Source organism: Caretta caretta, chromosome 6 (assembly GCF_965140235.1).
Source record: "Caretta caretta isolate rCarCar2 chromosome 6, rCarCar1.hap1, whole genome shotgun sequence".
Lineage (NCBI taxonomy): Eukaryota > Metazoa > Chordata > Testudines > Cheloniidae > Caretta > Caretta caretta.
The window spans coordinates 63,920,837-63,938,315 of NC_134211.1; the positions used below are offsets into that span (position 1 = coordinate 63,920,837).

General features: G+C 43.1%; 1 protein-coding gene across 6 annotated transcripts in view; it reads left to right on the forward strand.

Moving 5' to 3' along the window:
• Positions 1 to 17,479, forward strand: part of SMOC1 (SPARC related modular calcium binding 1) — a 205,841-nt gene that overhangs the window by 121,455 nt on the left and 66,907 nt on the right. For 5 of the 6 annotated variants that reach the window (XM_075129653.1, XM_075129652.1, XM_048853166.2 and 2 more), the window contains exons 6-7: positions 8,844 to 8,933; positions 13,082 to 13,162. In XM_075129653.1, coding sequence (XP_074985754.1) covers positions 8,844 to 8,933; positions 13,082 to 13,162 — 171 coding nt within the window. The remainder of the gene's footprint in view (positions 1 to 8,843; positions 8,934 to 13,081; positions 13,163 to 17,479) is intronic. The other variant, XM_075129654.1, reaches the window with a different exon arrangement.

Genomic DNA, 17,479 nt, shown 5'->3' on the forward strand with positions numbered 1-17,479 from the left:
TTCAGGGTCGTGAACCACCAGGCTCTTTTGGGGAGATATCACTTCAATTGACGGGACTCTGTAAATTCAAGGATTCCATGCCCCAGGATGTGGCACAAGAATTTGGGGCCCTTGTTGAGGGCACTACAGCAGCTCAGTGTTCCCTCCAAATGGCATGGAACGTGGCTGGTTCGGTGGCCAGGGGTGGTTGCCTCAGCAGAGGTGTCATGAGACGCAGTTCCTGGCTTCAGACCGCAGGCGTGTCTGAGGAGATGCAGTCCTCAATCCAGGATCTCCTGTTTGATGGGTTTGGGCTCTTTGCAGAGCAGACAGATGCGAGGCTGCATGAACTAAAGGACACTCAGGCCACCCTCCGCTCGCTGGTTGCATATGCCGTAAGTCGGCAAGAAAACAGTTCCGGCCACTCCTGCTGCCAAGGCCTTGTCAGTCTCGATGTGGGTCTGCAAGGAGAAGGGATAGGGACACAAGTTTTAGTAATCACTGCCCTTTCTTTTCCCATTCACCTGTGCAACCTGGCATGGCAAAACATCAAAGGGGCCAGAAGCATTCGTTTTGAGGGCACACTTGAGAGCGACGCCCCAGTCAACTGCCCGGATCTGCCACCTCCTTTCCTCCAAATGTCTTCATCCCTACTGTATGGCCTGGTCATGGGTTACCTCAGACCACTAGAAATTGTGGCACCATGGGTATTTACAAAATGTGCCCCTGGTAGCCGCTTACCTGAGGCATCAGAGTTCAGGTCTATCCTTAACTGGACAATTGGTTCATCAATGGCAGGTCGCGCCTAGCAGTTTCAATCTGGTGCGTTCCACCTGTCGTAACCTGGGACTGTTAGAAATCGACCCTCATACCAGTGAAACAAATAGAGTTTATAGGGGTGGTCCTCGAGTTCATGCGGACCAGAGCTTTCTTTCTGGAGGCTCGTTTTCAAGCCATGTCGGATGTGATCTCCCATGTAAGGGGCCACCTGCTCAGCACCACCCACGCTTGCCTAAGGTTGTTAGGCCACATTGTAGCCTGTACTTGCATGATCTGTCATGCCCAGCTCCATCTCCAGCCACTGCAGGCGTGGCTGACATTGGTTATATCCCCCAACAAGCACGACCTAGACCTCTGGTCAAGGTGCTGGACCACATCCAGTTGTCACTGGCATGGTGGTTGGATCCTGGATGTATGTTGGAAGGAGTGTCCTTCACAGCCCTGGTTTCCAATGCCTCGGACCTGGGCCGGGGAGCCCACCTGGGCAAGCTCAGCACACAAGGCTGCGGTTTGTGGGTTGACCGCTCCCTCCACATAAATGTCAGGGAGCTCAGAGCGGTTTGCTTGGCCTGTCAGGTTTTTTGGTCCCACTTGAAGGGTGAGGGGGTTCAAGTCCTGGCAGACAACACCACCACAATGTTTTATATCAACAAGCAAGGCAGAGCCAGGTCATCAGCCCTTTGCCAGGAAGCTCTCCAGATCTGGGACTTCTGTGTGTAGCATGTCATTCATTTTATGGCAGTGCACTTCCCTGAGGCCAGGAACATATTAACAGATTGCCTCATCAGAATCTTCTCATCTCGCCAAGAATGGTCACTCCACCCGGAGGTGGTCAGCGTGATCTTCCGAAAATGGGGATCTCCCCAAGTGGACTTGTTCACGACTCGTCAGAACAGGAAATGCCACACGTTTTGCTCATTTCGGGGGATCAACAGGGGCTCCTTGTCAGATGCTTTCTTACTCCCATGGTAGGGGGCTCTGACTGGATCTCCTATCCCAGAACCACAGCAGGCTCCTGTACCTGAATCTAGCAGCGCTGCACCTAACAGCTTGGTTGGTGCATGGTTGAATGCAAAAGAGCAGGAGTGCTCGGCCTGTGTCCAGCAGGTCCTACTGGGAAGTAGAAAGCCCTCCACCAAAGCAACCTACCTGGCCAAATGGAAACTGTTCACATGCTGGGCCTCGACCCAAGGGGTTAGGCCTGAGCAGGCCTTGGTGCAATAGATCCTGAACTACCTTCTGCATCTCAAACTCCAGAGCTTGTCCCTTTCATTGATTTAAGATCCACTTGGCCACCATATCAGCCTTTCACCCTGCATTCCAGGGCAGGTCCGTCTTTGCTCAATACATGATGATCCAGTTCTTGAAAGGTCTGGAGCAACTCTATCCCCATGTCAGAGACCCTGTCCCTCCATGGGACCTGAATCTAGTGCTCACACGGCTCATGAGAGCTCCCTTCAAGCCCTTGGCTTTCTGTTCCCTTCTTCTGCTCTCCTGGAAGATGTCATTCCTGGTGGCGATAACATCTGCCCAAAGGGTCTCTGAGATTAGGGCACTTACCTTGGAGATGCCCTATACGGTGTTTTTCGAGGACAAGGTCCAGCTGCCCTGTACCCAGCTTTCCTGCTCAACGTAGTTTTGCAATTTCACATGAGCCAGGACGTATTTATTGCCAAAGCTTCATAAGTCTGAAGAGGAGTATAGGTTGCATTCCCTGGACATCAGGAGAGCACTAGCCTTCTACATTGAAAGGACCAAGCCATTCCGTAAGTTGATGCAGCTGTTCATCACAGTGGTGGATACGATGAAAGGTCATCTGGTGACCACCCAGAGGATTTCATCGTGGATGCATTCAGTTTTGCTATGATCAGGTGAAAGTGCCTCCACTGTCAATCATAACTGCCCATTCGACGAAGGCGCAAGCCGCCTTAGTGGCCTTCCATGCCCATGTGTCAATTCTAGGTATCTGCAGATACCTGGTTGTCTATTCACACGTTCATGTCTCACTACGCACTTACCTAGCAAGCCCGAGACAATGCTGGCTTCAGTAGAGCAGTGTTGCAAGCTGCATGACTGTGAACTTGGAGCCCACCTCTAGGGATACTGCTTGTGAGTCACCTAGAATGGAATCGACATGAACAAGCACTTGAAGAAAAAATGGTTATTTACCTTTCGTAATTGTTGTTCGTTTGAGATGTGTTGCTCATGTCCGTTCCATTACCTGTCCTCCTGCTCCTCTGTCAGAGTTGCCAGCAAGAAGGAACTGAGAGGACACAGAACCTGCAGCGTCTGATTAAACCAATGCATGAGGGTGGCACTCCAGAGGGTGGCACAGCCAACCCTACGGATACTGCTAAGGCAAAAATCTCCATCCGCGCACATGAGCACTCGCATGCCTAGAATGGAATGTGCATGAGCAACGCATCTCAAAGAACAACAGTTACGAAAGGTAGATAACATTTTTTTTCTAGCCATCCAAAGAACACCATGAGAAATGAAATATATGATCCCATCATCCATCCTGGGCTGCTATGGATCTGAGGATAGGGCACAGATGCTCTCTCTTCACCCCGAGTTTTGGGAAACTGCAGCCAAGAGCGAAGTCCCCTTGATGATTCTGTAGGTGCACATCAATTCTGATCTGGAAACATTGCCATCTTGTGGTACTAGGGTACATGGTTCACTTTCTATTTCTGTCCCTCTGCCCATATTCTATATGGGGAGCTGCTACATTTGCACAGCTTTCCTAAAGCTATAGGGTTTTTTAGTTCCTTGCAGGAGGCAATAGATTGTAATTAATAAAGATCAAACATTTTCTTGGCATTTTAAAGGGACTACATATCCTGCTTTTTTCCCTATGATATTGTATTCCAGGAACTTCTGGGAAATCTGAAATGCCCTAGTTTTTCATTTTATCAGAACCCTCTTTTTTTTTTAATAACTACAAAATGTTTGTTTATAACTTACTGCTGTGCCAGTGTTTTACCTCAGTGTTTTACCAGGAACAAATAGCCCAGTGGAACGAGAGTTCAGTGTGACGAGCAATGGCTGGAGTGAAAAGAAAAGTCAAAGGAGAGTAGACAATATCATAGCTGCTGTTCTGCTCCAAGTCGAAAGCCTTGTGAGACGCAACAAGTTTCACTAAAACTTGTTGGGAACATTGAATTATTGGAAAAAATCCTCTGGTCTGAGAAATAGACATGCAGCTGGAAGCAGCAACACCAGAGTGTACTTTGTAAAATAAAATGTACTACTTGTCTCGTGACTATTACATGACCCCTAAACAAACCAAAACAAAATACCATGAGTTTCTGGTTTTTGATTTTTAAATAAGTTCACCTCTGTTACTGTATTTTTTTAAAAGTAAATGTGAGGAGGAATCGTGTTCCTTAAACAGGACAGGTATTGTGTTGTCTTGTGTTTGGAAAGCATAATTTTGGGTGCAACCATGATGGATTGAATAATTGAAAATTCAGCCTTGGCAGTTAAATGGGGGAAAGTGTTGTGTGAGGTTTTATTTGTAATATCAAGATACTTAATTTTTAGGAAGATCTTTTTACTTAATTTATATTTCTATATTTTTATAAAATAAAAACACACAGTTCATAGGCTTGGTTTTTTAGGGTTTGTTTGTTTTTATTTTTCATTTGGGCATTATCCTGAAAATCAAACCAAACTGATCATTAAATGGCTATTTCTGGATAACTCTAAAAGGAAGGCCTCAGTTTTTTGAGAAGAAAAGGAGTACTTGTGGCACCTTAGAGACTAACCAATTTATTTGAGCATAAGCTTTCGTGAGCTACACTTCACGAAAGCTTATGCTCAAATAAATTGGTTAGTCTCTAAGGTGCCACAAGTACTCCTTTTCTTTTTGTGAATACAGACTAACACGGCTGTTACTCTGAAACCAGTTCTTGAGAAGGAGTCAGTATTTATCAAAAATGTTGTATTTGTGACTGTTTTTTGGGTTTTTTTTTGTTTGTTCTTGAGATAGGCCTAAAGCAACCTCCCTGATTAAATCATGCTGAACTTTGCCAAAGTTCAGATCTAGATTTGGATACAAAAGTTGTGGCTCAGATCTATTTCTAGCCCCCCCCCCCTTTTTGATTTCTGAAACTGTTTTTAAAATTGAAAAGCAATTCTCGAGTTACTCAGTGGATAAGCATTCATGGTAACATTATAAATAAGCTTATTACCATACTGGCAGTTCATTGTGCCCAGTCCTTTCCTAATCATATAATTTTTTCAGACTGCTGTATGTCGTGTTGACGTCTAAAGTGTTATGTTGTTAACTGCTTCAATGGAGTGGTAGAATATCACCTAAAACTTTATAATTTTTTTTTAAAGTAGTTGCTGTGGTTTCATGAGTCATATTGAAGCCCAGCACCTTGTTCTGACTTAATATGAAGGTTGACTTACCTTTCATTAGATAGCCTCATTTTTAAAGGGATAACATCAAAATAAAAATCAAGGGCCAAATTGTCGTCTAATTCCTATGAAGCCAAAAGTGTTATACCAGGAAAGTATTTGCCCTGTATACCTAAAAATTTCCTTACCTCTGTTACCAAGGGTAATACTCAACAATGTTAAAATTAATAGCTGGTTGGAAAACTAAGTTCAAAATTTTTCACAGGGGTTAAAATTGTGGTAGTGAGGAGTTAACTGGGATTTTTCTATTTTTACAAAAAAGTAAAAGTGCATCCGTTTGTGTTTTTGGTTTTCCACTGTTCTCCATTTTGAAAGCCAAAATGTTTTGAGGTTTTTTGTTGGAAACACTGGGAAATTTCAAAAGAAGAGTAAATTCCACAAAATTCCATAAATTCCATTAAAATTTCCACATCCCCCATAAAGGGGCCATTTTTGGTTGGAAAAATCTCTAAACCAAAAATGTTATCACTTCATTTCATTTTACTTTTCATCATTGTTGCTGTCTGCGAACTTCTTTCACTTCCCTCAGCTTGGTCAGTAACAGGTCTATTTCACTTTCATTTTCTTGTTTTATTTTCTGGCTCAGCTGTGTGTGTGTGTTTCTGACACTACATGGAAATTTTAAACTTAAATTGAAAGCAAAACCTATTCCTTGGAAGTTCATTGACATTTTTATTCATATTAGGTTAAAGCCTGACCCCAGTGAAGCCAAAAGCAAAATTTCCAATTTGACTTCAATAGGACCATGATTTCACCTATTGTTTATTTGTATAGAGCTGGTCAGGAATTTTCCATTAAGGATTTTTGGCAAAATGCAATTTCTGCACAATTGAATATTGAGAAAATTTCAACTTTTCCAAAACTTTTTGATATTTCTGCCAAGAAAACTGAAACTAAATATGTAAGGTAATGTTTGTAATAAATGTTTTTCATTTGTTTGTTGAACTAACTAGAAACATTTCATTTGGATTCAGTTTAACATTAAACTGTTTCTCATTAGTGCCTCATTGCCTCCTGGGAGTTGTTGCTTGATGTCTTTCTCTCCTATGGACTGGGCTAGACAACATCTCCCATGATGCACAACATGGCTCAATCAGACAGGAGATGGTTGCATCATGCGAGTAGTAGTTCAGCCACTCCTGCAAACTTTCTTCACCCCTATACCATCTCCTATGAAGGAAGCCCAGTACTGAGGCTAGACTTTTTTTTTTTTTAAGCTGGATAACTTTGATTGGTAACGTTTGTAGTTTTACTTATTAAAAATGACACAAAATCTCATACTTCATGTAACAAGTTGATTCTCTGCAGGGGTCAGGAAGGAATTTCCCCTTCATGTAAGGTATTAAAACAGGACTAGATCCATTGTGGGGGTTTCGACCTTTCTCTGAAGCCTAATATATTGATCACTGTCAGAATACAGGGTGCTGGGCTGGCTGGATCAATCGTCTGAGCTGGTGTGACAAATCTCCTACTCTTAGAATAAGGAAATGATTGGTCTACAGGGAAATAAAATGCATTTGTATATTTACTTAATATAAATGGCTATGCAAAATAGAGGTTGAACTTGACTGTTACTCAGCAGGACACCCTACTAGCACTCTGTTGGTGTCTACCCAGTTAGTTTCCTTTGTTAAAAGCAAAAACACATTTCTAGCCCTTTTAGGTGTAAAGAAGACATTTAGAATGTGCCTCATTGGTATGCTGTTTACCTGAACCTGTGAACAGCCAGCATGGAACGACCACTGTAAAGGAGGAATACATTGACCCCATTTTATCACAAGGGCATGCTAACTCTGAAGCCTAATGATGGAAGTGTTAACATTAACTATTTAACTGCTGGTCATTTTAGTAGAAACATCTAGCTATTGTTGGCGTGCAGGCAGAGCTGTGGATTATGGAAGGAGATTGGGTGGAACCCTGCACCCTTCTCTTTGGCCTGATCACTGATGCAAACTCTATTTAAAATACAAAGAATGATTAAAAGATACAGCCAGTGCATAAATGTTAAATGTATTGGGCTAAACCCTGATTCTTTTTTCCTACTTAGCTTTTACTTGGTTTTTATTCAGGCAAAACCATCATTAAATGGGAGCCTTGCCCAGGCCAGATCCCGTGAGCTCCTGAGTACTAGCCGTTACTAGTCTCTTTACTTACTCCTGCAGCATTGGCCATTTCAGCTGAGAATTTGGCCCACGGATAAGCCCTGTTTTATACATTATATGGTAAAAATTGTATGCGTTCTGTGTGTTCAAATGTATTCTAACTACACTTGTTAAACATATAGACAATGCATGAATCAAAGAGGCAAATGAATAGAGGTTCTCCGTTACTGTCTCCCATCTCTTTTATTTTCATGGAATTGCACAGATGAAATGAAATTTGAACCACGCTTCTTCAGTTTGGGTTCCCTTTCTGATTGATGTACCTAGAAATAAATAATCAGTGCTCTGATGAAAAGGTATTTAAGCTCAAGTCAATTAAAAAAAGCAGTCTGTAGTCATGAGAATATTGCCTGAATAGTCTTGTTTTCCATCGATTCCGCCCTCACCCCGGCCTCAAATATTCTGTTATGGGCTTTGTAACTGTGAGCTCCCTCCCTTTCCCATAATGTGTCTGGTGTGAGGTCATGCAACAAAGGCTGTGTTGTAAGTTTCTAAAAGCACAACATGCAAGAAATATACAGGTTTTCACCTCACCCTCACTTTATACAGCACCACAACACACTACAGCAAGACTGAACCAAGGAGTTGAACTGACTCTCCCAATTATTTTCAGTGTAACTCGGTGTTTTTCCCTTTCAGATACTTCTACCACCACCACACATACTATAGTTTAAGGCCATGTAGAGATGGGCCTAGAAAGGGACAACAAATTCAAACACCCCATAACTTTGAGAGGGTGGACCTCAACCTGAGCCCAAAGTTAGCAGTCAGTGCCTGTCTGCATAATGTGATTGGCATCTAATCTTTTGTCTCTATGGCCCCTGTGATTTTTGTTTTTTCTTGTGGATTTGACTTTGTTTGGTGTAAGCTTTTAGAAGGGAAAGACTTCACCCTTGTTGCCAGAAGGCATCGGAGCATAGTGTATTGGGGAAAGCTAATCTAAGAAGTTTTTTTTCCCCATGTGTTATAATCACGTCGGAGCTAGATGGCAGCTTGACGTTACCACTGTAAGAAATAAGTTTTCCTATTGACAGACCTTTTCTAACAGCGCTTCAATGAATGGTGATGCCCGGCTCCACGTTGGTAAGTTTCAGAAGATGTTCTTTAAACCAAGAAGATAATTAGAAGGACTTTAGTCCATTAATTCCCAGCTCCCTGGTGTCACAGGATATCAACTGTGTGGGATAGGCCCACCTGATCCGAAAAGATGATCTCTAATCAATGCATCAGGGAGAAGGGGCAAATACCCATAGTTTATGTCCGTGTTATGTGTGGGAAATTCTCTCTCAAATCTAAAGGTAGTGATCAGTGCATGTTTACTGTGAACTGTGACATACCACTAGTGTCCAAGTAAACTCTGAAAATGTATTATGTCTTGACTTTCCATCTTTCTGTCTATCTTTCTTCTCTCTCTTGGACTTGGCCAGGCCATGTACAAATCCCAATTATTCAACAGTACTGGAGAGTAGATAGTATTTACCTCAATAATGGTAGTTTCTTTTCGGTTCTTTTTAACTCTCAATTCAGATGATGGTTCGAAGCCCACGCCCACCATGGAGACCCAGCCGATTTTTGATGGTGAAGGTAAGAGCCTCCCTTTTAAACAAATTTTTCTCTCTCCCTCACATTTGTTGTTCAAACCCTGGCTTTAACCTGCAACGCAGTAACGCCCTGAATCTTATAAATTGTCTACAATTCAGAGTGCCCTTGGGACTTGAGGTATTTATCCAAATCCTTTCCCATCCTCCCTTCTTCCCTGGGATCCAGGAATAACACAAGTTGGACGGATCCTTTGGATAACCTCAGAGAGGAAGGCGTCATGGCTAAAAAATGCTCTGAGTCTGAAATGACAGTTTCGTATATTCCGTCCTCCTCCCCTTCACACCCACCCCTCCCCCCAGTATTGGTACAAGGAGTTTCGTAACCTCTGCAAACCACAGCAGCTTCCCCAAAGGGAGGGGAAGACTAAACGGCAGTCTGTGAATGTTGACTTGGAGGGAACATGTTGGGAGGTTTCTTCATTGATCGCTTGCCTTCAGTGATGCATTTTCCATTAAGTAAATGAAGTCTGCGTCCTGGGCCCACCTGATCCATGGTCCGCCAAGGCAGTTTCCTCTTTCAGGTGTGCCGACCCAGTGACTGTTGAGAACTGTTGTGCCTCAGTTCCCTGGAATCCTTAAATTAAAGCGAGACTGCTGTGATCAGTTATAATTTAGATGGGAGCCAAAACCTGAACCTCCACTATGAGCCCCTTTGGATGTCCTGGCCAGGGGAGAGCTGCAGATTTTATGGGTCCCTAAGATTTTAAGATGGAGTTGAAACCAAAAATCGAAGGGATTTGGCAGGTCCAGGTGTTGCCGTCAGTAGCTCCTCCCTTCACCTCACACGAATAGGTGGTCGTGATGGGTTTTGGTTTGGAGGGGTTTTTTACGCTAAAATAAGCATATTTAATCGCAAGTGACTGCAGTTCCATCATTTGCATGGACCTAGCTTTTATAAAATTCTTTGTATCCGCTTTAAAAAACAAAAAAGATACTTAGGCCAAAATTTTGCATTCCCACATAAATAAACAGAGGAAACAAAACCCTAGTTGTCAGTCTCATGTTTACATACCCCCCCCCCCCCAAAAAAAGTGTTCCTTCTAGCAGCCATCTGGTATTGTATTAAATTGCTGTTTGTAATAACAGCATGCTGCTGGGCTTTCAGTTTACCCCAAGATAGTGGTGGTGAATGCACAACGGAAGGAATGCACTAAGAAAATGTGGACTTAAGTACAGGAATCATTCCCAAACACTGCACTGGATTAGTCTGTGGAAGCCTTGTCAGAAGTTTCTTAGGTCTGGCCTACACTGGGCAGGAGAATCTATCCAAGTTAAGCAACTTCAGCTACGTGAATTACGTAGCTGAAGTCGACCTACTTAAATCTACTCACTGCAGTGTCCTCACTGAGGTGAGTCGACTGCTGACGCTTCCCCATCAACTCCACCTGCGCCTCTTGCTCCGGTGGAGCATCGGAGTCTACAGGAGAGCGCTCGGCTGTCGATTTATCGCATCTGCACTAGACACGATAAATCGACCCCCCCACTGGATCGATCATTGCCCATTGATCCAGCGGGTAATGTAGACAAGCCCTAAGGGAATGGTGAAAGTCCCCAACCCTTGGGTCATTCAGACAAACACTAGAGTGTACGCTGCAGAGACAGTCCTGCCCTGGCCACCAACAGGACATGTAGAGCCTAATAGCTCTTGTGTGCCTCTCTTCTGTGCAAGATATTTTAAAGTCTCTAATATTTGCTCATTCAAAGGACCCATCATTTTGCACTGAGACTGTAGGTGAGACCAAGAGGGAAATGGACCATAGCAAACTTGTACAGCGTAATGAAGGACCATGCACCAGCTTTGTTTATTTTGTGTGTTACTGTGAATCTTGCAACACATCATGCAATCACTTCTTTCCTCTTGCACCATGCACATCTCGTAACAGGAATGGTCAGATTTTAGGCCTTCTATTAACTAGGGCAGCTTTCCTTTTGCCCAAGTGGAGAGGCAGCATGAGACTGGGAGCTATCCAAGTTCTGACACTCGCACACTGTGACACCTTGGATATGTCACTTCATCTATATATGTCAGTTTCCCCACTGCTAAAATAGGGATAAGTAAACTTCCTACTGCACTGGGGGTTGTGATGATCACTTCTTTGGTTTGAGACCCTCTAATGGGAGACAACAGAGAAGGCCAAAGCATTGTTCTGTTATCTATTCATTTATGGCTGGAGCTCTCAAAGATGAGAGAGTTAAGTGTACAAATCCTATTGAATTTCGGTAGGATTTGTATGCTTAACTCCTGTAGGCTCTTTTTTGAAAACCTCACCCTCTGGGTACAGAATTAGTAAACAACTCTGGCCCAGTAATGGGATTTTAGTCTTACACCTGTGCTATTGCCATGGAGGCACTGGAGCTTAATGTTGAAGGCCTTGTGGTTGTAGGAGTGGAAGGAAAAGTGGTTAATGTTGCCTTCAGAATCTTTTACTCATGTGACAACCAAAAAGGAAAACTGCTTTGAGCATCACATAGGGTTTGGGGATGTCAGATTGTTAAAATGAAGACTGACTTGATGATCAGAGCTTTAAATACTCTGTTTTCCCCCTGAAATGTTTGTTTTGAAAACAATTTCTTCTTTAGCTAGGTACAAAAAGACAAACCTGGCAGCAAAACCCTGAAGTTAAATTGCTGTTCAATAAACTTTTTTTTTTAACTGACGTATTTCCACATATCCTTGAAAGGGGAAAAAATTCTTGCTTGAAAGAAATCCCTTAAATGGCATCAATTATCTTTGTTAGGGAAAAGGGAAAAGTCGGCTTTAGATAGTAGGTCTTGGGTTATGTTGTTTGAGGCCAGATTTTTCAACTGTGGTTATAAGCCAATGTGCTAGGCTGGTTAGGAAGTCTGGTCATTTATATAAGACTGAATGAGAGCAAAGCTTTTTTGAAAAGCGGGCACCAGTTGTGGGACTAGAGCACTCCTTGAAATTTGCCCTTAAATCTGGCACCCACCACACACACGCTCACTCACTCACTCACTCTCTCCTGTCTCTCTCAAAAAGAATAGCAAACAGGTCAGGGAAGTGTAGCTTCTGACTCTGGGTTGCAGTTCAGCAGCTCCATGACCCTGGATTGAGGTGGAGGTGGGGGGTTGGGGCAGATGACTAAATTGCTCGATTCTCCTTTCACAAGCAAACACTCCTATGATTGCTGGAGCTGAGAGAGAAAATGTTTGCCCTCCTAACCTTTGTTTGTTTAATTTGTGAATTTGATGCACTTTTTGTATTTATTTCTCCTATATAGTTAGTCAGCTTCTTCCTTGTTGAACAGAGCTATATAAATGTCAATAAGCAAACAGAAAAACCCTTGTAACATTTTTTTAGAATAAAAAAATAAAAACAATCAGGCCCTACTATTTTAAAAAAATATTAGTTTTCAATAGAGGATGCTTTAGTTAGTTTTTAAAAGTCCCTTTTTGAGACCACTTAAGGTATCAAGTACCCCGCTCAATCTCTATTTGAATATCTCTGTTAAGCAACCAGTTTGTATCCTCCCTTGAGGGGTTGCATAAGGCAGGTTTGCTGTATTTTGAACTTGAACAGTATAACATGTTTCATCCACGGATCTCTAAGCACTTTCTGAAAGTTGATATCTGTGTGTGTTTTGGTTTAGTGCATCAGATACATGTCCTTAATGAGATGCTTTCTTTTAAGTGTTTCCAGCAGTGCTCTTCATTTATCTATTTGATTTTGATTTTTTTTTTAAAAAGGGAATTGACAATTGGAAGTGGGTAATCAATTGCTTTCTGGGGTCTAGGGTAACGTTTACATTCCTGATTTTAAAGTATTTTGCTGAATTTCATGCATCTCTTAGTGGAAAATAAAACATGCAGTACCGCACAACATAGTCCGTACCTCTTCTGAGTCAGGGCTGAAGGGTATGAGGCAGGATACTGTGGGCTAGGGAAAGAAGGAAACAGACGTAATACATGGAAAGAGTGGAAGAGGTTGTGTGTGCTTGTGGTGGGAGATAATTAAAGGCTCACACTACACAAAATGCACAAAGGAACCCTGGAGGACACGTCAAAACCCAAGAACTAGAATGGACCAGTAAGGACACCTCCACCATGCCTCCCCAACCCCCACTAGTGGAACTAATATGGTTTTGTTAAGTGTTTCTTGTTGTCTTCCAGAAATCACAGCTCCCACACTTTGGATCAAGCACTTGGTCATCAAAGAGTCCAAACTGAACAGCTCTAGTATGAGAAACTCAGGTAACGAATGTCTGCTTTTAAAAAAAAAAAATGGCAGTTCACTAAGCAACCTGATCCTTTTTTCCCAGGACTTCTCATTTCATTCTTCGTCTTCCAGCGACAATGCTGCGCTCTCTCTCCTATCAACACTGCAGAGTGGGGAAACCCAGGCAACAAATGAGGGATGGTCTCTTCAGTGTGTACCAGATTTATGCTGAGGAGAGTTTGTTCCCTAAAACAGAAACTTTGGATACTGAAGGAAACGTTGGGTTTGTTCACCCGCTGCTTCATACCAGACTGCCAGTCTTCATTCCACTCCCATGCTCTCTCTCATTAACCCTGTTTCATAACTCCATGAACTAACACTTTCCTGAGAGCATCCTTACTGCATTGTGTGTGTGGTTCCCAAGGAACTGAGGTTGTTGCTGTACTTGGGTTCCACTCTAAGTAGATATGATCACCCAAGGCACCTGTAATGATATTTTGGGTAAGTGGGTGACACTGACTCTGAGGTGATTTGTCCTTGGTGGGCTTTGCAATAGATGTAGTTGTAAATGAGTGAAGAGAGAATTATTGCTTTGCATAGAAGGGTGGGAGGAAGTTCCACATGTGAAAGACAGCCCAGAAAAAATAACAATGGTGAGAGGAGTGAGCAGGTCACTGGGCTCAGGGAGGTGAGAAGCTCAGGTGGAACAAAGAACAAAAGGTGGAATAGGCAGAAATGAGAACAGAGCTGTAGGCGGGGTGTGTGATGCTTTCTGGCAGTGATGCATCTGCCCTTCGTGTGAGGAAGCCTTGTGGGTACCTGTGGGTACCACAGCTCTCTCATTGCCACAGGCAACACAAGCATTCCCCTCTCAGCCTACGCAGGCCATGCTGTCCCTCTGCAGGTTAGTGACAGGTACGCTCCAAGCATCCCTCTGGAGCATCCAGCCTCTGATCTACTAGACACTCCACAGAATTCCCAGCTCTGCTATTCACAAAGGAACAGTGCACCTCATCTTACCAGTTTCACCGCTCCACTTAACTCTGAGCATCTGTAAGTGTTAAATAAACTTAGATTTGCTTATAGTGAAAACAAAGAACAAAGATTTAAATAATAGCAGCTAGATAGAAGTATTGGAAGCAATTGAATACATGTAAAATAAAATCATAATGCTCTTTCTAGACCTTCATGCTTAACTAACAAGACATTGTCCTGTCTAATGAAGTTGAGCTCACCCAAAGTCTTCTCCCAGCATTCAGTCAGAATGCTGGCTGTGAGCCTCCCAAGCACACAGACAGTGTGTCCCCTAGGTCAGTGCTACTCAAAGTGGTGGTCCGCAGACCAGTGCTGGTCCGCGACCCATCGGCTGCCGGTTTGCGTGCACATTGGGAAAAAAAATTTGCTGATCCCTCACATTAGATAGCTTGAGAAGCACTGGCCTAGGTGAAGGATAGTTGGTGTCCCACTACATTCTTCTCATATACCAGCCTAATTCTTTGATCTTAGTCATAAACAGGACATCCTCCCTATTGTATGTTCCTTCCTGTAGATTTTATGAACTCTTGTCAAAGTCAGCCTTGATTAGCTGTTAGCTCCCTGTTAGCAAATGCATGTACAGTGTAAGACACAATGGTCAGCCGGGGGAGATAAGTGTCTACTACCCCCTGCCTGAACAGAGTCTGTCACCTTCAGGTGACCTGCCTTAACTTACATATCTTAAGAACGTAGTTTTAAATCTAGATAATTAACTCTGTAAATATCATCCATACATGTCTCTCCTAATGATTAGGACAACCAGTGCATTAATGACTATTGGTAGAGACCTTGTATGCCACCCTTTGGCACACTATGTTGGCGACATCAGACCCAGGGGATCCTTGTGTACTCCACCAGTTGGCACCAAGGGGTGTCTGGGTGTGCAGAGATGTGAGAATGGAGAGCTAGAACTTAAGGCAGAGAGTGAGAGATCTGAAGAGGGGAGTGAGATCTGACCCGTGGGTGAAGCTGATGATTTGATCTGCTGAATCTTTTGGGTAGATTAGAGGGAAATGATATGGGAATTGGGAAGACAGACAGGAGGAAGCTGCTAGAAGATGACCAGGATATTGATTTAAAGTTTGACAGCTAGCTATCACCATCCACACATTTTCTGTAAAGAGACAAGTAATATACCTGGAACTGTTTCTGTAAACAAACGCCCCCCCCCAAACCCCAGGTAACTTGTGGAGGCAGTTTAAACTAGTTGTTAGTGTCAGTCTCTTGCTTTTATTCTTAGTTTAGCCTAGGACTCTGATCTTCAGTAATTCACTTAACCTCTCTCTGCCTTCTCCCAATCACAAAGTGAAGGTGATACGGAGCTAAATGGCAGAAATAAAGTAGACTTAATTAGCCAGTGTGGATAAACTAAGATAGAACCTTCATGACCTCCAGATTGTATTACAGCAGCATGGTCAACATGGAATTACCCTAGAAGGCCACCCAGAAACTTCAGCCGCTGTAGAAGTGTTGGCCAGCTGGCTTAGTGGTGTTTCAAATGCAGAGCAAACCACACCTGTGCTCCATGATCTTTACTGGCTACCGATTTATTCCTGGTGTCATCCAAAGTGGTGTTTTTTCTCTGTAAAGCCTTATATGATTTTGGTCCTGGCTATCTTAGCAACCACCTGTATCCTTATGCAACATTCCTGGTAGCTGAGATTCAAATGAGAGACTCTTGCTTCCAGTTCCCAGATCTGAATTTTGGGTGGTGGGGTGAAAAATGGGTATCCTCAGTAGGGAAGAGGAGGGTCTTTGACTCTAGAATTTGCTTACCACTCTTGCTTGGCCCTATAGATCTTTTGACCTACCCAGCGTGCCGCAAGCACTATTTATACAACCTTTCCCTCAGGAAACTGCCTTATGTTAGGAGTGTTGCTTGAGAAGGAGTTCCTTTTGTGAGCTTACGCTTGGTCCATTTTGTTCTTAATTAGTGATTTTTTTTTTAATGACTGTAAATGGGCCCAGAGATTGTAATGGGCACACATTACTAATCCAAAAATAAACTCTCAGCTGGAGAATTTCAAATGAGTACAAAAAAGACAACTATCACAGCAAGGCAAAAAGAGCTGTTAAAAAAATCTCATTGAGCATAATTGATTGCCCCCATATGATGTACTTGCAATAATACCTTGTAACTGATGTAAAAGGGGAAAGCTGCTAATTCTAGGCTCCGTTTTTCACACTGTGCCACACAAACCTGCAGTCATCTCTGTTCACTACAATGAATTACTGACATTGGTAAAGGCCGGATCATGAAAGCAGTTATGGAACAGCTGACACATTTCACACACCACTCTCAGCTCCCTTCCCCCTCCCTTCCTACTGTTTTTTATGGTGTTTTTTATTCTGGATTTTTGTCACACACACTGAAGGATAATCCAGTATGCATCTGGAAGCTATGGAAGGAAAGCACTATATATGAGCTAAGTCTTAATAAGGAACTCTTCTGAACAGATGATGATGACGGTTAATTGCTTACGTGTTTTGGATGCCCAGGATGAGATACTTATGTGTCTTAAATTGGGCATCCAAAATTAGTGGATGCTTTTGATAACTTTAGCTTACGGCAGTTTTACATCTTATTGCACAGTGTTTTTGTTTTCTCTCATTGTATTTTTGTTTTTAACAGGTTAAGGTAAGTTTTGTTGCCAGTTTTTCCTGCATTGGCTTGGCTGTATTGCGTCTGAGCCGAAAGCTCTTCAGATTAAGACAACATAAGAATTTACCCATCTTCTTGCTGTATTTTAATGGACTCATTGAAGTTAGAGGTGGAGAAGGTCTACTAAGTCATCTGCTCCCCAGGCCGGGGAATATTTCTTCTCTACAGTATGTAATGTTTCTGTTGGAGTTTAAATGCCTCCAGCAATAAAGCTTCCGCCACTTCCCGTGGGAGACTCTTCCATTCTCTGGCTACATCTACACTACGAGCGAGGGGTGTGGTTCCCAGCTTAGGTCGACATGCTTGGGTTAGTTGACATCTGAACTCGTACACTAACAACAGTACTGTAACTGGCTGGCCCAGGTGGCGGCGGCAGCAGCAGCAGCATGGGCTAGCCACCCCACTGGTGTGGACCCACAGGGTTCAGGTAGGTTTGTACCTGGGGCAGCAAACCTCTGCTTCTGCTGCTGCCCATGCTACTGTGTCGGTCTTATTTTTCGCATGCTCATGTAACCTATGCCTGCTGGGTTTGGTGCTCTGTCTCCCCCTAGTGGCACATAGACCACTTGGAGATTAATGAGTCTGCTACAGCCTTAGCTAAGAGGCATTTGGCTTTTAGCTCATGCATTAGAGGCTCATATGTTAAGTTTCAGAG